General features: G+C 43.5%; 1 protein-coding gene across 1 annotated transcript in view; it reads right to left on the bottom strand.

Annotated features, from left to right (window-relative positions):
• ST7L (suppression of tumorigenicity 7 like) overlaps positions 1 to 24,957 on the bottom strand; it is a 121,702-nt gene that overhangs the window by 12,134 nt on the left and 84,611 nt on the right. Inside the window, exon 14 of the mRNA XM_044283499.1 lies at positions 10,193 to 10,332. Within this exon, the coding sequence (XP_044139434.1) occupies positions 10,193 to 10,332 (140 nt within the window). The remainder of the gene's footprint in view (positions 1 to 10,192; positions 10,333 to 24,957) is intronic.

Raw genomic sequence — 24,957 nt, 5'->3', positions numbered from 1 at the left:
ATATAGATATGAGATAGATAGATAGATAGATAGAAGATAAATATAGATATGAGATAGATAGATAGAAGATAGATATAGATATGAGATAGATAGAAGACAGATATGAGATAGATAGAAGATAGATATAGATATGAGATAGATAGATAGATAGATAGAAGATAGATAGATAGAAGATAGATATAGATATGTGATAGATAGATAGATAGATAGATAGATAGAAGATAGATAGATAGAAGATAGATATAGATATGAGATAGATAGAAGCAGGGCCGTCTTTAATATTGATTGGACCCTGGGCAAAAATTTACTTGGGCCCCCTGGATCCCGCCTTCCCACACCTTAGCAGGCAATCACGGCCTCCACCACAACACACACACAAAAAATCCACATATCTGGTAGAGTCCAGTGAATGACTGTAAATACTTCCAGTTCTGAAGACTCCAGCGGCTCAGGATCAGTGCTCTGGGCAGCTGGGCTCAGGCTGGAAGTGGGCACCGCTCTGCAGGAAGGAGACCAGGGCTCGGCTCACCCTAGTGTTACAGTGCACCCCAGCACCTCACAGTATGCAGTATAGCACCCTATAGTATACAGCATCCCACAGTATGCAGTATAGCACCCCACACTATACAGTACCCCACAGTATATAGTAGAGCAGTATAGCAGCCCACAGTATACAGCACCCCACAGTACACAACACCTCACAGTATACAACACCTCACTGTATACAGCACCCCAAACTATACACGATACAGCCCCCCACACTATACAGTACAGCAGTATAGCACTCCACACTATACCGCACCCACAGTATACAGACCCCCACAGTATACAGTACAGCAGTATAGCACTCCACAATATACAGCCCCCCACACTATACAGGCCCCCCACAGTATACAGTACAGCAGTATAGCACCCCACAATATACAGCCCCCCACACTATACAGGCCCCCCCCCACAGTATACAGGCCCCCCCACAGTATACAGACCCCCACACACAGTATACAGCCCCCCCAGTATACAGGCCCCCCACAGTATACATCCCCACACAGTATACAGCCCACCACACAGTATACAGTCCCACACAATATACAGGCCCCCACACAGTATACAGCCCCCCCCCCACACAGTATACAGCCCACCACACGATATACAGGCCACCACACAGTATACAGCCCACCACACAATATACAGGCCACCACACAGTATACAGCCCCCACACAGTATACAGCCCCCCCCCACAGTATGCAGCCCACCACACAGTATAAGGCCCCTCACAGTATACAGCCCCCCCACACAGTATACAGCCCCCCCCACAGTATACAGCCCCCCCCCCCCACACAGTATACAGACCCCCACACAGTATAAGGCCCCCCACAGTATACAGGCCCCCACACAGTATACAGCCCACCACACAGTATACAGCCCACCACATAGTATACAGGCCCCTACACAGTAGACAGGCCCCCACACAGTATACAGCCCACCACACAGTATACAGCCCCCACAGTATACAGGCCCCCCACAGTATACAGCCCCCCCCCGCCCCACAGTATACAGTCCCACACAATATACAGCCCCCCACAGTATACAGTCCCACACAATATACAGCCCCCCACAGTATACAGGCCCCCACACAATATACAGCACCCCACTATACAGTAGTTTACAGTATATTAACATAACAGCCCCTGTCACCTTTTTCTGATGTAATCTTCACACAAAAAAGCTCCACAGTTAACTTCTGCAACACTCCTGATAGGACCTGTGATGACCTCATAGCCATGTGACCAGTAATTGCTAGGTTACTGGTCATATGGTGATGATGTCATTAAGGTCCTAGATCACAACGTTAAAGTACACAGACAGCTTGACACCCGGGGCAGTAGCTAGCAGGGCTCATGAGGCAACTGCCTTGGGCCCCCCAGGAGCAACTGGGCCCGGGGCAGCTGCCCCTTTTGCCCCTTGGTAAAGACGGCCCTGGATAGAAGATAGATATAGATATGAGATAGATAGAAGATAGATAGAAGAAAGATATGAGATAGAAAGAAGATAGATATAGATATGAGATAGATAGATAGAAGATAGATATAGATATGAGATAGATAAAAGACAGATATGAGATAGATAGATAGATAGATAGATAGATAGATAGATAGAAGATAGATATAGATATGAGATAGATAGATAGATAGATATAGATAATTGATGTGGGTCAACAGAGTCAAATAAAAAAAAATTAATATACTACTGAAAAGAAACCGTAGAAATCCCAAGGATAAGGAAGACTAGATTTCCATACCATCAGCAGCAGATTCCTTTCTATTACAATAGAAAAGCCATAATGACCAGTGTGACCTTTGTTCTAACATACAAATATAACTTCTTACTAATACAGCTATAGGTTTTACTATGCCCTCTCCTTGAATGGAGACACAGACGTATCATACGCAGACGTGCCACATTTTCTGGATGTCACCCTAATGCCTTTTAGACGAATCCTAGTAAGGATGCATCTGCTTACGCTTTGATCTGGATCACAGTTTTTTAAATCCCAATATATCCTCTCCTAATGCAATCGCACAGTCAGGCTGGATGAGATCACAGTCTGACCCTCCTACACCGTAGACTTCTGCTGCTGGCACCACCTGAGGCTGACATGTATGATCTTTTCAGAATTCCCCGGCAAAGTTGTGTGTATAGCACCAAGGTGATTGTGAATGTCAACGCGAGGTCGGAGAAGACTTTGATGGAAGTCGCAGGAAGTGTCTGACTCATGATCAACATGGCTGAAAGGCTAAAGGAGAGTTCACCTTTCTGGAAAAATATGTATATGACACCATCAGAGCAGCACCGCTATCACTGCGAGAGAGCCAAGTGGAATATTAACATTAAACTTACCCATAGTAAAATCAGAATTAATAGTAAAATCAAAATACACTGCAACAAGGAAGGTTCGAGCACCCTAGGGGGACTAAAAAAGAAAGTTTATAAAAACAATTACTATTGAGTTGGCCTTCTCCTACCCACTTTTTAGAAAAGCTTTGAGAGTGTCAGAAAAAGTCAGAAATGTTGTTGCAAAACGGCACTTGCAATTATATCTGCAACTTTTCTATGCCAAAAAACTGCCCTAGAATGTTAGTATATGACCCCCAGTATACTGCATTTGTTCAAGTTCATGACAGATAATGTAAAATATTCATTCTTTGGATAAACAAGAACCAGACCCATTCTATGCTCGGTAGCCGGTTCGCCTACTGCACACTTTTCTGTTATCTTTCAGAGTGTGTGTGTTTGTGTGTGGTCTCACATCTCAGCGCTCAGACACCACTGCATAATCCATCACCTTTCTGCTGCACTGTCAGACGCACATTTATTTCCTGCCTGGTAACTACCCATATCATCTCCCAGCTTTGAAGGAGTCATTCAGTACGATAGTAAGAGCACTAAACAAGAATCATACATGATGGAGGGAATTTTTCTATAAAAATATTGCACGTTTTAGGTGAGGAAATTAGCATACAAATGCTCTGCTATGGTATGCCACATAACCATCTTCATCTGTCCATTATATAAAGGGGATGTCACATCTGGAACATTTATGGCACATCACTAGGTTATGCCATACATGTCAGGTGCAGGTCCCTAAGTTCACAGAAAGCTTGTTGCTCTTTTGCTGTGTCCACTCTATTCACCGCTATGGGACTTCTGAGGCTTCACACAGCCCCGTAGCCCCGTGCCCCCCCCCCCCCCCCCCCAGCCCTCCTGGCTGGGACCACACCAAGCCTCACAGGCTTCCCCCTCTCTAGGGTCACTTCCTCTCCCAGACTCATACACTGAGGATTGGTTTATCCCTCATTGATTACAGCCTAGCTGGCCTCACCTGCGATCACCTCAGGTTAAAGGGAATAACTGTACTGGAAGAGTGTGGACTGGTAGGTCCCACTACCAAACCTACCCACCAATCCAAATAAAATCCAGCCCAGAACAACTTTAAACAAAATGATCTCCAGCAAGCTATGCCTTGCTGAAGCAGTACCATTTCTGGATTCCAGTTATCTCACCCAGCTAAACTGAAAACCCAGGTGAGATACACACCCTCACCACACCTTTATCATGCACTTCACCACAGCGCCCATTCCCCCGCAGAAGCCAAAAAAGTGTCTCTTGTGCTTTTATTGAGCCAGTATACCTCTATTTATTTTATTTGGCTGTAAAGAGTGGTGTAGACAACTATACTATTGTATATGGAGGCATCCAGTAAAATTAACACATTTGTTGGGTGATAGTTTTTTTTCTCAAACATGGTTGCATTTAGTGGCATATGTCTTTGGTTCCAATGTATGCCTCTGACAATTAACCTTTTTCCATATACTGTTAAAATGATTCACTGTGCAAATGTAGTAGGCCCGTGTACTTCTGTGTGGCTCTACCATAAGTCATAAAGCGGTCACTGGTGGGTGCCCGGCCACAGGTAACCCAATGAGCTCCAAAACAAAGATGTGGAGTTTCCATGTTACCAATGAGGAGGTGGATCTGCACAATTATCATTCTCTGAAATCAATAAGAATTATGTAATCTATTGAAATGGGGAATGTTATGTGGGCGTTCTTGGTAATGATCATCTATCCCTGGTGGCTAAACTTCCACTGATCACCAACTTATGACAGGCATAATCAATATCACCCAAAACTGAACAATTCCTACTATATTGTTATACCCGGGATGCTGGGGGTCGCAAACACAAGCAGGCAGCACCATCAGTGTCCTGTCTCTGTGGTAACTACGCAAGGGCTCTGAGTGCAGGAGCGCCTGTCAATCAGAGAAAACAATGGCACGTCCGGCATAACGTCATATGACTTCGGGCATCCCTAGTAACTTTAGTGCGGCCCATTTAGACAAGCAGCCTGTGAATAAGGTCTTCTGGCTTAGATTACATTTATTCTAGTGATAACTGACTTCTTGCTTGGATTTCTGACTCTGCTTCTGCCTGATGATTTGGAACCTGACGTGACTTCTTGGTTTTGACCCAGCTCACTGGAGTCTTATTCTTGTGTTCTGCTTTTGGCTGTGATTGTCTCTCCTGGTTTTGACCCGTTCTGTTTGTTATGGTTTTGTTCATTGTTTTTGGTGTATTTTTACTTGCGTCTTTCTGTCCTTGGTTTTCTCCCTGCACTTAGTCAAGTAGGGACTGCCATCCAGTTGCAGGCTGTTAATGGATCATGCAAGTAGGTAAGAACAGTGGGGCGGGTGTAGTTCAGGGCTTCAAAGTTCCCTACCGTGACATATATATATATATGTATAATGCAGTAAGTTTGCCTGCAATCTTAGGTCACAGTGAAAAACGGGCGTCACATGGCCATTTTTAGAAAAAACTGAAGTCAATGGGGCTATTCACATGGCCATTTTTTTAACGACCAGTGAATAGTGGTGGTCAAAAAATTGAATATCCCATTTTTGGTAATTTTTTACAGCCAGACGGACCCAATTGAAATAAATGGGACCCTTTTTAGACATTAGATAGAAGTGCACCCGTCTAATGCCAGTTAAAAATGGGAACACTAGTGGAAAATGGCCGTTTAGGGGTTAAAAAAAAAAAAGAAATCTGAATAAATTATTCACCTCATCCACTTGCATGCGCAAAGGCTGTCATTCCTTCTTGATGCGCTCAAAGTGTGATGATGTCACCATGTGCTCCCAGCTGGGAGAGCAGGTCCATAGGCAGGTCCTTCAGCATCAGGAGCAAGGTGAGTATTTTTTTTTTTTGTGCGTCTATGTTGTGTGAACGTAGCCTTGTGCTTCACGGAAGACAGCACACAATGATCCCATATCATGGCAATGTACGCTAAACCACTGACTGAAATCCTTACACAAACTGACTGTCCAAAAACCAGATAGAACATATACAATGTGCATCTGAAACTTTTTTTAAGCAAATAATGATATATATATGTAACACCGATCAATCTAACCCTATGTACCGACTTTAGACTGATGTGGTGCTGGGGAACGGTTTCTGTGGCCTTCAGGTCTTTCCATATGGTGGGATAAACTGATCAAAGACTTTTATAAAATGTTTCAGTCCCTCTGACTATGCAGAAAAGCCTCCAGCCACTGCTACACCATACGGCTAGCACAAGTGCACACGGTATAGGTTTACATAGCCAAAAGCAGTGTATCGAATGCGGCCAGTTCATATTCCATGTTATCAAGTGGGAAAAAAATGCAAGCGGTGCAAAGTTATTTTCAGAATGTCGTACTGTAAAACGTATGAAAATAGCAGGGAATAGCAGTGCATATTCCCAGTCCGTGCACCCTACGAATGGAAGGCATTATACAAGACAAGACAGACGTCTAATGACGGTATGTACGAAATATGGCGGCAGCGGTGAGGCTGTCCATGCTCCTTTCTCCTTCAGACAGACAAAAGACAGTGTTTATAGAGAAAACTAAATTGATTGTAAGCAGGGTTTGTTTAGGGGGCTTGGAAACTACCAGTTTATCTTGGCAATAGTATATGTAAGGAATTTTGCTCTGTTTGATATATGTTTATATCCCATGCTACCTATTTCTCAAGAATGTTTTCCCGTTTAATTCTGATTGTCACGCTCTTAACCTCTTCTTTACTGCTTCACGCCGAGTCACCGTATAATAAGACGAATATGTGATCCTTCACCAATCCCGGGGCAAGTAGGAGAATCACCTTAGGCAGTTCATTAACCCCATTCTACAAGGCGGAATAAAGTTCCTAACAGTGTTGGGTTCCTGAGCCCCGCTTGACGCCCATCTGCAAAACCGTGCAATCCCGTTAACATGGTCCTAGAGGAACTGATGGAGCAGATAGCTAAGCCCATGCTTACAATACAGCCAGCAAGGGACTGCAGAGGAATTAATCACAGCCATGTCCAACTGCATTTTTTCACTTAACGCATAGCAGAAGTTTGGAGAAAGGAGGCCCCACTGCCAGGCCTGCAACTGCTTTGACAAAAATTAGTACACAGATCCAAGAAGAAATATGTTTTGTTAATTTAACCCCTCCAGGTGCAAAGTAATATTTAAAGGCTGCGGCTAATCTTTATTGAGGTGTTCAGTCTTTTCATAGCTCTATTAAGTATGTATTTCGGTGTCTGAAGCTTGTGCGTGGACTTCATAAAAGGCGCCACTTGTTGGCTCCCGTCTGGTATACGTACAGGTCATTGCAGGGGTTGCCAGGTTGTCTGGGAAAATACTCAAGAAAGCGTTCTGCATTGTCACAAGCATCTACACGTTGGCCGCGAGAAGGTGAACGCTGCTTCATTCTCTTATGTCGTGAACATTTCTAACAAAAAAATATGCAATTTATCCTCATGCGTTCAATAGCCGTCGAGTGCATTAAAATTGGCACGCACGGGGGCTGTTTTTAAAAACGGATGTGTCGTTTTTAGGTATAAGTGAGTAATAGTAAATCTGCTGGGCGGTAAAAAGTGGGGAGTGTGGTGTCAACAAACCAAAAGTGTCAATTTTTTGCACAAAGGGCAACTTGCACAAAAAATTTGCACTTTTCTATGCCAAAAAAAGTGCTGTGGATGCTTGGATTAATCACCCCTTCTGTGTATACAGGCTGAACTAAACAATAATTGCTGACCACAAGTATAAGTATTTCAGATGAATGTGGCCACATCAGAAATGTAAGGCTAAGGCTACAGGCACACGACCGTGGTGTGTTTTGCGGTCCGCAATTTGCGGAACAGCACAGACAGCATTTAATATAACTGCCTATTCTTGTCCGCAAAGCGCGGACAAGAATAGGACATGTTATATTTTTTTTTTGCGGGGCCACGGAACGGAGCAATGGATGCAGACAGCACACGGAGTGCTGTCCGCATCTTTTGCGGCCCCATTTAGGTGAATTGGTCCACATCCGAGCCGCAGTTTTGGTGGTTTGGATGCGGACCCAAACAACGGCCGTGTGCATGAGGCCTAAAGCACTGTACACAACCCCATTTGCAATGCTCATCTAGCAGCAGACTCTGGCCTCTTCCTTTGGGATAATCTTAGATATATGTGCTGGGAGCTCAAATGGTAACACAGCCATGGGCACCCACTGAAAGCGGCCAGATCTCATTATAGTCTAGGGGTCCAGCAATGAACGGCAATGCCAGATCTGGTGAACTCCGGCAGAGAACAGGTTACCGGTGATGTGATGGTAGCCTAATAAGGCCATTGTGGCCAATGGGTGACTTATGCTGCTTTATGAATACTCCCAACATAAACCTCTGCAAGATCTGAAGAGAACTACAGATGCACTTGAATTAGGTCAGCAGTGCACACAAAGTACAATGACCAGACTGCAGGGCTACACAATGGGGCAGTCTTGCAGAGTAGATCCTCCATTAACATGGGAGCCTAGTAGATATTCTAGTATATGTTTGTGCAGTCAACAGTTCATTAACAGATGAGCAGCTAAAAAGTGAAAACGACATACTAAGGCCGAATGCACACGGCAGCGTTCCGCGGCCGAGAGCGGTCCGTGGTATGCCGGGCTGGATTCCTGTTCAGAGCAGGAGCGCACGGCGTCATTGGTTGCTATGACGCCGTGTGCTTCATGCAGCCGCTGGACTACAGTAATACACTATACGAGTGTATTACTGTAGTCCAGCAGCTGCATGAAGCGCACGGCATCATAGCAACCAATGACGCCGTGCGCTCCTGCTCTGAACATGAATCCAGCCTGGCATACCACGGACCGTTCTCGGCCGCGGAACACGGCCGTGTGCATTCGGCCTAATACTGTATTCATGTATGTAGCAGCTGAGCTGCAATCGGTATTAGGGCTCATGCATATGATCATGGTTTTTGTCTGCATCCGATCCACATTTTTTGCAAGTTGGATGCAGAACCCATTCACGTCCATGGGACCGCAAAAGGTGCGGACAGCACACCGTGTGCTGTCCGCATCTATATGTCCATGCAGTGGCCCTGCCTTGTCCATTTTGTGGACAAGGATAGGACAGTTCTACAGAGGACAGGACGTACTGTTTGGCAGGATCCACAATTTGCGGACCGCAAAAACAGCGACAGCTGCTGTGCATGTGCCCTTAGAATGTAAGGGCTGTATTAGGCTACTGTCACACTAGCGCTTCTATTTTCCGGTATTGAGATCCGTCATGGGATCTTAATACCGGAGAAAAACGCTTCCGTAACTGAAAGGAATGCTCCAAAATGCATGTATGTGTGTTCAGTAGGGAGAGGGAATAAAGCCGTTGCCAGACACTTTTTGGGGCATGTTATAACCCAAGAGAACAAAAGGATTGGGTGAAAATATTCAGAGTCAGGAGGTCTTCATATACATTTAAGTGTCAGCCAACAATACACTAATATGTATGGGGGCCTTTATTCTAGCCCCATCAACATCAAATCAGCAGAGGTCTGACTTGAACTGACTTTCGATCAGCTGATTTTCAGTAGCTCTGGCACTGGACATGACTGCACTTAAATACACAGTTAATGGAGCTATGTAGTTCTTGTGCCAGAACTACTGTAGAAGAGTTGATCGGCGTGGGTTCTAGTGTCTGGAGAGGCCATCAGTATAAAAATCCTAGAGAACCCCTTTAAGCCCCTTCCAGAGGGGTCTGCCAGCAGCTTGCTCTCCTCTCCCGAACAGATGAATGATTCTCTGTGGAGATGAGCAATCACAATAGCGCTTGTTACCCCACATACAGAGGGGATGTTTGCTCCCTGGAAATGCAGCTCTCCGCTCTTCTTAACAATAACAATTATTGGGAATGAACAGTTCATTCCAGATAATTGCCTGTTCTGTTAGCCCATGGAACGGGCCTACGGTATTGCCACAGGGTTTAGCAACGACACTATACATTTCCCATGGAATTTTAGGTACTCTACGGTATATGTCTGGACACCTTCAAGGACTACTTGTATATGCCAGTTCAGCGATCACTATGACTTCTGAGGTAGGAAGGAAATCTACACATAGACTAGGAGAACGTACAAGTCCCAAGCCCCGTTGGGCTTGACACCATGGCTTCTGGGCTACAAAGCAGAAGTACTGAGTGCCAAGCCAGTCTTCAGCACCCGATGTCATATTTATTTCACAAAGTAAAGACAAGTTTACCTTGCTGTATCAACATGGGTAATGGAAATACCTGAATGCACATAATGAGGTTTCTGAAGAATCAACCGATACATTAATACTTACAGATTTTGCAAAAACTCCCATGAGCTCTGGGAACTGGTGGGTTAGAAGTGCTAGCATTGCAGTAAAAGAACATAGGCCAGCTGTGAAATGGATGAAGAACGGCAGCTCCTTCTTTGGATATACAGACACTTCATGAAAGGCTGTGTAAAGATACAGAAACATTATAAAGCCTCAATGAGAGCGTACAAAGAGAAAATGCCACATTCGTTAAATCAGTTTTTATTACACATAGGACAGGACATCTGCTTATTTCGGTCTCTCCTTGATTAGGTAAAACCATTTCACAAATTAAAGATATTATGAGATAGGAAATACCTGAATTTCAACAAGAAATTAAAGAGGACCTGTCACCGCTCCTGACATGTCTGTTTTAATAGCTTTTTGCATTCTCCAGTGTAATAACAATTCTGGGACAACTACTCTTATGGCTCTATGTTGTGCCATTCCCTTATTATTTCTACTAGAAGGTATAGCTAAATTGCTATTAGCCTTCAGTAAGGGTACAGAGGGGAGGTAACCAGCTGGGGGGGGGGGGGGGTGCTCCTGCACAGACTCACTCTATCCAATCAGTGCTGCCAATTTTAGCCTGTGCAGGTAACCCTCCCCCCCTCCCCAACTGGTTACCTCCCCTCTGTACCCTTATTGCAGACTGCTGGCAATTATTCATAACTTCTAGTAGAAATAATAAAGGAATATCACGACATACAGACATAAGAATAGATGCTCCAGAATGGTTATTACATGGGGAATGCATGAAGCTATTAAAACAGACATGTCATGAGCGGTGAAAGGTCCTCTTTAACCACCTCCGGACCGCCTAACGCAGATGTGCGGTCCGGAGGTGGCAGCCCTGCGCACGACGACGCATATACGCGTCATCTCGCGAGGGCCGGGATTTCCTGTGAACGCGCGCACACAGGCGCGCGCGCTCACAGGAACGGAAGGTAAGCGAGTGGATCTCCAGCCTGCCAGCGGCGATCGCTCGCTGGCAGGCTGGAGATCCGAATTTTTTAACCCCTAACAGTATATTAGACGCTGTTTTCATAACAGCGTCTAATATACCTCCTACCTGGTCCTCTGGTGGTCCCTTTTGTTAGGATCGACCACCAGAGGACTCAGGTAGGTCAGTACAGTCGCACCAAACACCACACTACACTACACTACACCCCCCCCCCGTCACTTATTAACCCCTTATAAACCCCTGATCACCCATGATCACCCCATATAAACTCCCTGATCACCCCCCTGTCATTGATCACCGCCCTGTCATTGATCACCGCCCTGTCAGGCTCCGTTCAGATGTCCGTATGATTTTTACGGATCCACGGATACATGGATCGGATCCGCAAAAAGCATACGGACGTCTGAATGGAGCCTTACAGGGGGGTGATCAATGACAGGCGGGTGATCACCCATATACACTCCCTGATCACCCCCTGTCATTGATCACCCCCGTCATTGATCACCCCCCTGTAAGGCACCATTCAGACGTCCGCATGATTTTTACGGATCCATGGATACATGGATCGGATCCGCAAAACACATGCGGACGTCTGAATGGAGCCTTACAGGGGGGTGATCAATGACAGGCGGGTGATCACCCATATACACTCCCTGATCACCCCCCTGTCATTCATAACCCCCCTGTAAGGCTCCATTCAGACGTCCGCATGCGTTTTATGGATCCGTAAAAAATCATGTGGATGTCTGAATGGAGCCTTACAGGGGGGGTTATCAATGACAGGGGGTGATCAGGGTAATCAGGGTGATCACCCCCTGTCATTGATAACCCCCCTGTAAGGCTCCATTCAGACGTCCGCATGCGTTTTGTGGATCCGATCCATGTATCCATGGATCCGTAAAAAATCATGCGGATGTCTGAATGGAGCCTTACAGGGGGGGTGATCAGTGACAGGTGGGTGATTACCCTGATCACCCCCTGTCATTGATAACCCCCCTGTAAGGCTCCATTCAGACGTCCGCATGCGTTTTGTGGATCCGATCCATGTATCCATGGATCCGTAAAAAATCATGCGGATGTCTGAATGGAGCCTTACAGGGGGGGTGATCAGTGACAGGGGGGTGATCACCCTGATTACCCTGATCACCCCCTGTCATTGATAACCCCCCTGTAAGGCTCCATTCAGACGTCCGCATGCGTTTTGTGGATCCGATCCATGTATCCATGGATCCGTAAAAAATCATGCGGATATCTGAATGGAGCCTTACAGGGGGGGTGATCAGTGACAGTGGGGTGATCACCCTGATTACCCTGATCACCCCCTGTCATTGATAACCCCCCTGTAAGGCTCCATTCAGACGTCCGCATCCGTTTTGTGGATCCGATCCATGGATCCGTAAAAAATCATGCGGATGTCTGAATGGAGCCTTACAGGGGGGGTGATCAGTGACAGTGGGGTGATCACCCTGATTACCCTGATCACCCCCTGTCATTGATAACCCCCCTGTAAGGCTCCATTCAGACGTCCGCATGCGTTTTGTGGATCCGATCCATGTATCCATGGATCCGTAAAAAATCATGCGGATGTCTGAATGGAGCCTTACAGGGGGGGTGATCAGTGACAGGGGGGTGATCACCCTGATTACCCTGATCACCCCCTGTCATTGATAACCCCCCTGTAAGGCTCCATTCAGACGTCCGCATGCGTTTTGTGGATCCGATCCATGTATCCGTAAAAAATCATGCGGACGTCTGAATGGAGCCTTACAGGGGGGTGATCAGGGAGTCTATATGGGTGATCACCCCCCTGTCATTGATCACCCCCCTGTCATTGATCACCCCCCCCCTGGTAAGGCTCCATTCAGACATTTTTTTGGGCACAAGTTAGCGGAAATTTTTGTTTGTTTTGTTTTTGTTTTTTCTTACTAAGTCTCATATTCCACTAACTTGTGTCAAAAAATAAAATCTCACATGGACGCACCATACCCCTCACGGAATCCAAATGCGTAAACATTTTTAGACATTTATATTCCAGACTTCTTCTCACGCTTTAGGGCCCCTAAAAAGCCAGGGCAGTATAAATACCCCACATGTGACCCCATTTCGGAAAGAAGACACCCCAAGGTATTCCGTGAGGGGCATATTGAGTCCATGAAAGATTGAAATTTTTGTCCTAAGTTAGCGGAAAGTGAGACTTTGTGAGAAAAATAAAAATAAAAATCAATATCCGCTAACTTATGCAAAAAAAATAAAAATTCTAGGAACTCGCCATGCCCCTCATTGAATACCTTGGGGTGTCTTCTTTCCAAAGTGGGGTCACATGTGGGGTATTTATACTGCCCTGGCTTTTTAGGGGCCCGAAAGTGTGAGAAGAAGTCTGGGATCCAAATGTCTAAAAATGCCCTCCTAAAAGGAATTTGGGCCCCTTTGCGCATCTAGGCTGCAAAAAAGTGTCACACATGTGGTATCGCCGTACTCAGGAGAAGTTGGGGAATGTGTTTTGGGGTGTCATTTTACATATACCCATGCTGGGTGAGAAAAATATCTTGGTCAAATGCCAACTTTGTATAAAAAAATGGGAAAAGTTGTCTTTTGCCAAGATATTTCTCTCACCCAGCATGGGTATATGTAAAATGACCCCCCAAAACACATTGCCCAACTTCTCCTGAGTACGGCGATACCAGATGTGTGACACTTTTTTGCAGCCAAGGTGGGCAAAGGGGCACATATTCCAAAGTGCACCTTTCGGATTTCGCAGGCCCATTTTTTACACATTTTGATTGCAAGGTACTGCCAGGGCAGTATAACTACGCCACAAGTGACCCCATTTTGGAAAGAAGACACCCCAAGGTATTCCGTGAGGGGCACGGCGAGTTCCTAGAATTTTTTATTTTTTGTCGCAAGTTAGTGGAATATGAGACTTTGTAAGAAAAAAAAATAAATCATCATCATTTTCCGCTAACTTGTGACAAAAAATAAAAAGTTCTATGAACTCACTATGCCCATCAGCGAATACCTTAGGGTGTCTACTTTCCGAAATGGGGTCATTTGTGGGGGTTTTCTACTGTTTGGGCATTGTAGAACCTCAGGAATCATGACAGGTGCTCAGAAAGTCAGAGCTGTTTCAAAAAGCGGAAATTCACATTTTTGTACCATAGTTTGTAAATGCTATAACTTTTACCCAAACCATTTTTTTTTGCCCAAACATTTTTTTTTTATCAAAGACATGTAGCACAATAAATTTGGCGAAAAATTTATATATGGATGTCGTTTTTTTTGCAAAATTTTACAGCTGAAAGTGAAAAATGTCATTTTTTTGCAAAAAAATCGTTACATTTTGATTAATAACAAAAAAAGTAAAAACGTCAGCAGCAATAAAATACCACCAAATGAAAGCTCTATTAGTGAGAAGAAAAGGAGGTAAAATTCATTTGGGTGGTAAGTTGCATGACCGAGCGATAAACGGTGAAAGGAGTGTAGTGCCGAAGTGTAAAAAGTGCTCTGGTCATGAAGGGGGTTTCACCTAGCGGGGCTGAAGTGGTTAAACATTTACCTCTTGAGGACACACCTAATTTTGCCCTTCGGGATTTCTCAAATTTACCGCTTCACAATGAGGCAGTCATCAAATAATCCAGCTCACATTTTCCTGCAAGAATCATTCACTAAAGTGACGGGACCTGCGATAACAACAGGCCGCCCACAGACGCCATCTTTTTTCTCCCAGAATCACTAAGGCTGGGTTCAGATTCAGCCAGTGAACATACACAAATTCTTAAATGAACCACATATGGATTGCGTCTGTGTGTGGTCCGTCTTTTTTGTTCTGCAGACCCATTCACTTGAGCGAATGCGTCTTGTGGGAGAATTGGAGCTACGATTTTCTCTACACAAACTGGTAGTCCATGTGGAAAATTGCCATTGTGGACTGACATGTTGGCTGTTCGTCTGAATGATATAAACATACTTTCTTGCATGCTTTCCTTTAGTACATATACATAATTTTTTCTATTTATAATCAATTTTAGTTTTGGAGAAATACAATAAAAAGCCATAATAACTATATTTTTGTGCCATACATGCTAACTTTATTGTGCATGTTGTTATGTGTATGGGGTACAACACAATGTAGGTCCATATTCAATAAACATTGCTAACTGTGAAAAGTTTTTAGTTTTTTTCTGCGACATTTTTTTGTGGGAAATTCCAAAGTAAAATTTCAATATACAAGCTTTATCTTTTAACTATAATGTACTGGAATACATTTTTATGCTAGCACATTAATGTGTACTAACAGAATCATTAGGGCATATGAATAGTACTATTAGGGCATACTATGGGGGCGAACAGGCAATTGTTAGGGCACATCGCAGTCCTTAATGGACCGAAGGTTGTCTGCCCATATATCTTATGGGCGCATAGCGCATCACTAGGAAATCCTCACCTATTTTCCCTTGTAAAATAAAATAAAATAAAAAATAAGTTGTATTACAACCAAAGCAGCATCTAGTTGATACCATATACTGTATATTCAGCTTCATAAGACACACTCCCCCCCTCACCAGAAGTGGAGGGAAAATGGCAGTGCGTCTTATAAAGTGAATACTAGTGAACGCTTTCATTATGGAAGAGCTCACTAGTATGCAGGATGCATGGGGAGTGGCGAGTAAAGCGTTGTCTGTAGCGGTCTTCTTCCAGGCACTGTGCTGCACTGTCCTAACTGTGTAGAGTCACAGTGCAGCGAGGGCCCGGAGAAGACCAGGGAGCTGTGAATGCAGGAGAGCCCGCCAGATCTGCAGAGTGGCGGCAGAGCAGGAGAGGGGAGTTAATTTATTTATTTCTCTCTGATAGGGGTCTGATCTGAGGTCTGACATGGGGGTTTGATCTGATATGAAGATCTGATATGGGGGTTTGATCTGAGGTCTGATAAAAATTGGAGGTCTAAATTGGGGTCTGAGGAAAAATATTAATTTCTTATTTCCCTCCTCTAAAATCTAGTTTTATCACATAAAGCAGAAAATATGATGTGTAATTTATCCAACATGTTGTAGACCTTGACATGGGTATTAACAGTTGTACTGTAAGTGGAAGTGTGATCTGAGTAGGATAAGAAACAAGCACATTGGATTCACAACACAAAAAGTCTAACAAAAAGTACACACACATATATATATATATATATATATATATATATATATCTCACACGGTATGGCTTTACTGTTCCACTTACATCTATCAGTCATAACAGTCAAGCCACTAACAGATTACATGAATAATATGGATCATCTTTTGACAATGGCACCTGACAAGGTGTGGGATATATCAGACAGCAAGCGAACAATCAGTTCTTAAAGCTCATGTCTTGGAAGCAGGAGAAATGGGCAAGAGAAAGGATCTGAGTGACTTTGACAAGACAGTGATATGTATACAACTAGATTAGGACAACTCTAAAACAGCAGGTCATATGGGGAATTCCCAGTATGCAGTGGTTAGTCCTTATCAAAAGTGGTTCAAGGAAGAATAACTGGTGGACTGGCGACAGAATAATGGGTGCACAAGGCTCTTGAGGATAGGCCATCCTGGGGATGACAGAGTTATTGTCTTTGCAGGAAAGAGATGGCACCAGGGCACACAATGGGAAAATGACAAGCTGGCAGTGTGAGGCTCTGGACGATGTTCCGCTAGAAAACCTCGGATCCTGTTATGCATGTGGATGTTACTTTGAAGTGTACCACCTACAGTATCAAACATAGTTAGAGACCAAGTAAGCCTCTTCATGGTAATGGTATTCCTTAATGGCAGTAGCCTCTTTCAGCAAGATGATGTGCCCCGTCACACTGCAAAAATGTTTTGAAGATCAATAGGAAAAGTTTGAAGTGTTAAACGAAAACACTGAGCACTCATTTAGAGGTGTAGGTCTTGTGAATCCATTTTTCAAAAGGTCAGGGTTGTTTTCATGGCCCAAGGGGGTCCTACACAATATTATTACGGCTGATTAATGTAGTCTGGTAATGTGCTATAATTGTCCATCTAAAGTCCCCTTTACACAGCCTGATGTTCGGGCAGAGAGCGTTCGGAAACAAGCTCATTAGAGATAATGTGCCTGCGCAAAGGTGCTGCCGATAACCCAATAAGTCATTGTTTGTCGGAAGCAGATTGTGCCATCTGATAATGCTCTGCTGCCAGCAAATAATTATTCTGTATGGGGACGAGCAAGCGATTGATGGGGAAAAATGCTTCCTTCCCGACAACCGCTTGCTACGTCGAGCCATATAAAGGGGCCTTAAGAATTGGCTTTCATCCTGGTTGTGTGAATGAGCTTGTTTAAAGTGGTTTTCCGACTGTTTATTACTGATGTCCTAACCTCTGAATAGCTAATCAGTAGAGATGAGCGAAAAGACTTCGGATGCTACATCCGAAGTCGCTTTACAAAAAAAAATCGTTATAATGCTGTACGTAGATTCTTCTCTACTCATCAGTATCTGACCGGTGGGGGTCTGACAGCCGGGACCCCCGCCGATCAGCTGTTTGAGAAGGCAGAAGCACTCCTGTGAGTGCAGTGGCCTTCTCCAGCTTTTCCTAGGCCCAGTGACGACACTTTCTTCGGTCACCTGGCCTAGGAGCAGTTCAGCCCCATTGATGTGAATAGGGCTGAGCTATGATACCAAGCAGAGACGCTATACAATGTACGGAGCTGTGCTTGGCAAGGACAGGTCATCAGTAAAACAAAACACTTGGAAAGCCCCATATAAAAAGGATTCATTTCCAGGTTTTACTGCTCCAAGTGTTGAAGGGTATGAGTAAGACTGTTGACATGTTGGTTAGATATAAAACATTTTAGCACACTTGTCAAGAAATTCACTATATCTATGATGTTTCAACAAGAAACTAATTGTCAAAAAAAATTAAACTTTCCTTGGCATGTATACTTTGTAAAAAAAAATGACTTGGCAAGTAAAATATAATTGTTTCACCAGCTAAGTGACAATTTAGGCTATTTTTGTAACAAAGCAGCTAATGTTCACACCACTAAGTAATGCATTAAACAATTGAAGGCCATTATAAGCTGTCATACGGTTTGAAAATGAGCGGAGAGATAGCTGGACAGTTGTGGTGAGAAACAGCCCAGAACCTCATCTTGCCTTTACAAGTCTGGACGTATTTCCCAGCAATGAAAAACTCCCACATCAAAACCAAATGCGTTTTCCATCAATCACTATGCAACGGTGTCAACTATGAAATCAGGCAACATGTCTAAGATATCAGAGCTTGGCAGCCTCTTACGTGTTTAGATTGGATTCGGACATTTCTTATAAAGTAACGAGAAAGGATTACGCTCATAGTAATAAAAACGACAAAAAAAAATCCCAAAAAACAAAACATACGGTACATATTGAGGTTGAGTTCTCCCTAGCATCAAAATAGCATTCAAAACTGACTCCAGAGAATGAAATAAGGCCTCTTTTACAGTGTACATTACGGAGAACAATAGGGAACTGTATTACACATCATATTGAAGGGTGTTTCTTTCTGTATATTGAAGTCCTTCTTTAGTAGCACTGAAACAGCAGGTGAGGAATATGATGGGATATAACGCACCCAATCGAGAACGATGCAGTTTAAAAAAAAAAAAAAAAAAAGCATGGAAAAAAAAAAACCTCTATAGGCCTCCCTATGACAATACTGCAATATACATGTTTCCAAAACAGCCTATGAACACTGAGTTTGAGATCCATAATCATGTGAAGGAAGCCTGATACATAAAATGCATCACTTGACCTGTCACGTCACCCCCCCCCCCCCCAACACAGGCTTATGTAGAAAATTGCCAATGTTACTTTATGCTAAGTCGAATATGAATCCACCCCTGTGCTGCTAGACGTCTAAATACAGAGAAACCAGATCATCTTTCATGCAGTACATAACCACAAATTAAATCCATTTGGATATAATGGCACTCAACGTTGTTCCATGCAGTCTCAGCCTGGACTTTGAAACTCTTTCCAGATGAATATATGTCTCTATATACAGCATTATTAGGATCTAGAGTAACAAATAGTCTAGATTATGGGAGGATAAATCTACTTGAAAAAGTAACGGAATGCCATATAATGCTACTTTGAATTTGATTTGAAATTATGATATATATATACATTTAACTTCTTCTTCTATCAGGGTATTTGAGACCACCCTCTATGAGCCAAAAGGGGACAATATATCCATTACAACAGGGGCCATGAGGGGATGTTCATACAGCAAAATCGGTGGCAGAAAATTCAGTAGCAGATTTCTAGCTTAAAACAGGTCGGTTTAAGTAGCAGATTTGTAATTTCGTGGTGGTTTTAGAAGAGTTACTAGAAGAGTATTCGGTTGAATTTTTTCAGTTTCCTCACTAACTTCTATGAAATCCCCAATAAAATCTGCTTCCAAATAATAACATGCCACTTCAAATCATCAGCTAATAAAAAAAAACTCTGTTTTACACTGTTCTCAAAAGGTGACATTTTAAACATTAAATTAAATGTGAAAACTGTTGGCGAATTTTGCCAGTTTTCCGCTGCTAAATCAGTGGCAGACTTTAGCCATGTGAACATACCTGGACTCCTTTAATTCAGAACCTAGCATTATGACCTGGGCTCATTCTTTCTTAATATGGGAGAGGGCTTTGACTCCTCGGCTCAAATGGCTGTTTACCTTTATTTGATACAAGCTCAGAGACAGAAGTGAACTTTTCCAGGTTGGAATATGAACAAGTTTGCCCATTCTTCTATACTAGATTCTCAGTTGCCTCTTGTCCCTCATCCCTATCAGACGTTGAAAACTAGTTTTTTTTCCCGTCTAGGCTGGCAAAATCCATATCAGCTGCTTTTGCATCTAGTGATGGTAGACATCAGGGGCGTAGCTACCATGGAAGCAGGGGAAGTGGCTGCTACAGGGCCCGGAAGGAGAACAAATGGATTTGAGGGCCCAGAGAGTGGAGAGTATAGCGCTCCTACATTGTTATTACTCACCAACTCCTCTCCGGGCGCCTGCACTGCACTAAGTTCTGGCAGCACACAGCTTCAGGACGGGACGTAGTGTGCGTAGGTGGGCACTATGACCTGACGCTGTGTGACGCCAGATCACATTGTAGTGCATTCCTAGATACAGTGCATGAAGAGCAGAGGCGCCTGTATGAGGAGAAGAGAGTTTTTTTGGGGTACGGGGATTGGGGGCGGGGGGTGCCACATCCCAAAATTTTATGTGGGGCCCATTCAGTTCTAGTTACACCACTTGTAGAGATCCCTTCCTCAGGAAATTGGAGAAGAAACTTGATCTTACCGCTCAGCCGAATGATGGGTTGAAAGTGTCTCTCATTTTCATGGCATTTCATTTGCCACATGCACAGGAGAAGAAAATCAAGATACTCTCCCAATAGTATAATTGCTTGACTGATGTTCATGGTATGTACTCTAGCATTTTAGAGATATGCTGGAGATACGGAAAGGGAAGGGTACCCCTGATCCACGTATGGTAGACATGCCAATGTTTTAGGCTGTTCTAGGAGCAGATCCTTAACATATTCCCCATATTTAGGAAAGCAGAGTCAGAATGCCTCACAGATCACCTTGCTTTCCCTTATCTGAGGCTACTTAGCTCAAATAAAGAAAAGCATTCTGAGGAACCGCATAACAGCAACTTGGATGGTGAGTCTGAGGCACTGGAGGTTCTGAAGTGGCACCCTCTCTCTGTGAAAGGGCTGTAAAGTTAGCTAACATAATGGAGCTAACTGGAGAGGCACATGATCATTTCCCGGCTTTCCTCGCCATCTCGTCCCTTTGGAAACATTTGTGGATTCTCCAGAATTTTCCATGTTATTTTCTCTATTCCACTCCTACTTTTGAGATCTTATTACTGGATCTTGTTCCCTGTTGTTTTAGGAGTTTCGTTCTAGTAGACTAAATTTCCTGGTTACCTGTCCTTTCTCCTATGTTCATGCATATATTTATGGTGTCAATTAAAGAGGATCTCCACCTAAATGTATTTATTTTATTTTTTTAAATAACGCAACCTGAAAAGGATAATGATGTTGCTCAATTGCTGCCAAGATATTTTTTCCCTAACGATGTTTGCAAGTCTGATACAATACACATCAATGGTCAGGCAGCACATACTTAGCGACCAGTGCATCTCAGGTTAATGAGGACTTCAGTCCAGAACAGAACTGAGGCTTGAGAGAAGGGTCAAAGAGGCAGAACTTATTCCATGTCTCTCTTAAGGCAGAAGTAATCATATGATGTAAGATTTAATTTAGTTGGAGAATATCCTGCTCACGAACATAATAATGAGGTCCATTCTTGTGCTACAGAGTTGATATGCTTTCACAACTGAAGTTAAGCTTTACAATTCTTCTTGATCTTTTTCAAACAACATTGTCCATGTAGTTCAAAGGTCTCGTGGAGTTGGCAAACAATCCCACACCTTACATCTCATATGTATACAATTATTCTTTAGCTAATCCACACAGCAGTATTCTTTTTGATAATTTAATTAATCTTATTTGCAGCATTTCCTACAATAACTAACCCCTGGTGTCCTTCATTTAATTCCTGTGATTTACTATAAACTGTCCTAGATAACATTATAGTGTTTTAATTAAAAAAAAATATTTTCATTTCTCTTGTCACGAGTGCCATTCCACAATTTTAATACTGATGGTCTATTCTCACGATTATCTGATCAATCTGACACATCCCGAGTAGCCCTAGAACTAAACAGTTCCACCTACTGTGTAGCAGACAAGCTAGTTACTGCAGTATTGCTGCTATTGATGTGATTGGGAGCAACTGCTCGTCAGGGGTGTAGGGTGTCAGACCTACAACGATCAGATATTTGTGGACTTTCCTGAGGACAGGCCTTCAATATTAAAAACCTGGAATACTCTTTTAAAGGGGTTTTGCTGTTTTTGAGGTTTCCCGAAGTGACACATCACTGCTGGGTCACGTGCCACTTGGGGAAACGCAACCGCTGAGGCCAGCCATTGACTGGTGTGCCGCACGTGACCCTGTCCGTGTGGAAGTTCACAGATGGGGACTGAAGGTCCAGTAAATAGAGCCCGGGAGCCGAAATCTGGACTGAGTTGCTAAAATGTGAAAGATCTCTACAGTGTAAACTTGATGTCTTGAAGGACATGTTGGGGTTACGGTATATGAAAGATTATCCAAAGACATATTGTGTTTTTACAAGGAAAATATCCAGGTACCCAGGAATTTAATATGAGACACCATTAATAAAACTAGCATTTCTTATACGATCTTAGTGGGTGACCTAATATAACAGTTTCGCTGTTCTTATTTGCTGCACAAACTGAACATTTACAGGTGTTATAAGGTCTGGGAATTTTAGTAAGCCTCATTTTGTATCTGGTGCCAAATATATAAAACAGGTGTGTGAAACGTGTACACATGTATTCGGGTCAGGCAGGAATAACATAAGAACAGTTATAAACTTAAAAACTATTGTCATGAGGGCTTATGGATGGGTATGGGACAATATATAGATTTTCTATAGACATACTATTAACTACCTGTATTACACAGGAGACAGCAGAATTCTCTTTCTATATTACTATTTGAGATTTCCTTCATTGTCACTATATATGTAAGGCACAAGTATACATTATTAGCATACCTATCAATGAAGGTATTTAATGTCATGAAAAAATGATTTAAGGGAAACTTGGGAAAATATTTTATGTGAGGAACAGTTAAAGATATTTTCAGTAAAAATTAAAAGGGTTATTCTATGATTAATGTAAAAATGAAACACACACAAGGAACACAACCTCAATCGGTGGTCACACTACAATGCAGAAGTTGTTCACAAATAAAAACGTGCTCAAATAGGGAGAATAATTAATTGGATGAAACTGAACCTTTAATCAATATCTGTAGAAATGATAGCTTAGTTAAATACGCCCATGAAGCACAAAGGTGGGTCGTCCCCAACACCACGTGAGGGTACCGATATCCTCATATAGCCAAAACATAGGACCAAAACTGAAAGAGAGATAGTCACCACACATACATAACAAAAGAGCGGTCTTACCGCACCATGTTGATCAGACAGAAAAAGGAAACGGACAATACTTTAGAGTGGGTCAAGGCAGGGTTGGGTAACTTTCCCTACTTAGCCTGGACCGTGCACTGTGACAACATATCAAGCATGCTGAATCCCAATATGCTTGATTCTTCTCTCCCCCCATACACATTAGATCGGTACCAGATTTGGTTGACATTCATCTAATGTGTACCTGAAATTTAAAAGATTACAGGAGAATGTGAGAATGCAAATGCTACTAAACAAAATATCTTTATGTTAACAAAACATAAAACATGAATGAACCAGTGCAAATGATTCCTTAAAGGAAACCTGTTATCACTTTCTAAACCTATTTATCCACTCAATTATGGTGGATATTTTTTAATACATTAATAATTATATTAAAATCTATTCTGAATGAACTATCAGTTCAGAGAAAAACCTAAAAATAAATGTTCCCGCCATATATGTAAATGCACCTTAGATGAGTCCTGTCTCCTCCATGCTTCAGAGAGGAGTCCAGCGTTCTCCGACTCTGAGCCCAGCCACGCCCACTGTGAAGGAGCCTAGCACTGCCCCACATCCTCCGAATCTCAACCTTGCTCCCCGACGTCACAAAGCTAGAGCACCGTAATCTCGCGATGCACGAGTTTAGCGCATGCGCAGTTAGTTCCCTGAGGCTGATGCCAGCACAGGGAAGGAACACTATGTCGACACTGCGTATGCGCTAACTCGCGCATTGCGAGATTACGGCGCGCTAGCTTTGTGATGTCGGGGAGCAAGGAGGAGATTCGGAGGAAGCGGGGCGGTGCTGGGCTCCTTCACAGTGGGCATGGCTGGGCTCAGTCAGAGAACGCTGGACTCATCTCTGAAGCATGGAGGAGACAGGACTCATCTAAGGTTAATTTACTATTTAGAAAATCGTTTTTTTGACACAATAAAAGCACACAGAGCTATGGGGACTGGATATTGCAGAAGTGCTAGCGCCGATCTAGCAGCCCATGTCCTCAGCTCTATACCCAAAATCGAGGTGACAGGTTCCCTTTAAAGGGGTATTCCCATCTATGGCCTATTGCTAGGATATGTCAGATATGCGTGGGTCCACCTCTGTGACCTCATCCAATCTCCAGAACATGCCCCCCCCCCCTCCATAGAAAAGGGAGAACAGCCATGCATTGTGGCCACTCTCCGTTAATGGCTATAGGAGTTCCGAAAACGGGCAAGCATTTGCTCCGCTATTTTCAGCAGTCCCATAGTGGCAAATGGAGAGGTGGCCATACTTGTGTGTCTTGCTCTCCATTCACCAGAACTGTGGTAGTTCTGAAAACAGTTGAGCACGCTCGCTCGGATATTTTCGGATGTCCTATAATGGACAGAAAACCACGCATGCATGGTGTGCTATCCTACACTTTGGGAATACCGTCTGGAAATAGGAGCAGGTCCTAGCGGTGGGACCCACGCCTATCTGACATTGATGGCATATCCTAGTGATAGGCTCTATCTCTCTAGCTACACTTTTGCCCTGGGACAGCTCATAGAGTCCCATGACTCTCAGTATCACTCCTACGCTGACGACACACAAATCTACCTCTCTGGACCAGACATCACCACCTTACTATCAAGAATCCCACAATGTCTATCTTCTATATCATCCTTCTTCGCCTTTCGCTTTCTAAAACTTAACATGGAAAAAACTGAATTCATAATCTTTCCCCCATCTTGCTCA

This window comes from Bufo gargarizans, chromosome 3 (assembly GCF_014858855.1).
Source record: "Bufo gargarizans isolate SCDJY-AF-19 chromosome 3, ASM1485885v1, whole genome shotgun sequence".
NCBI lineage: Eukaryota > Metazoa > Chordata > Amphibia > Anura > Bufonidae > Bufo > Bufo gargarizans.
This window is presented reverse-complemented; position numbering and strand designations above follow the sequence as displayed.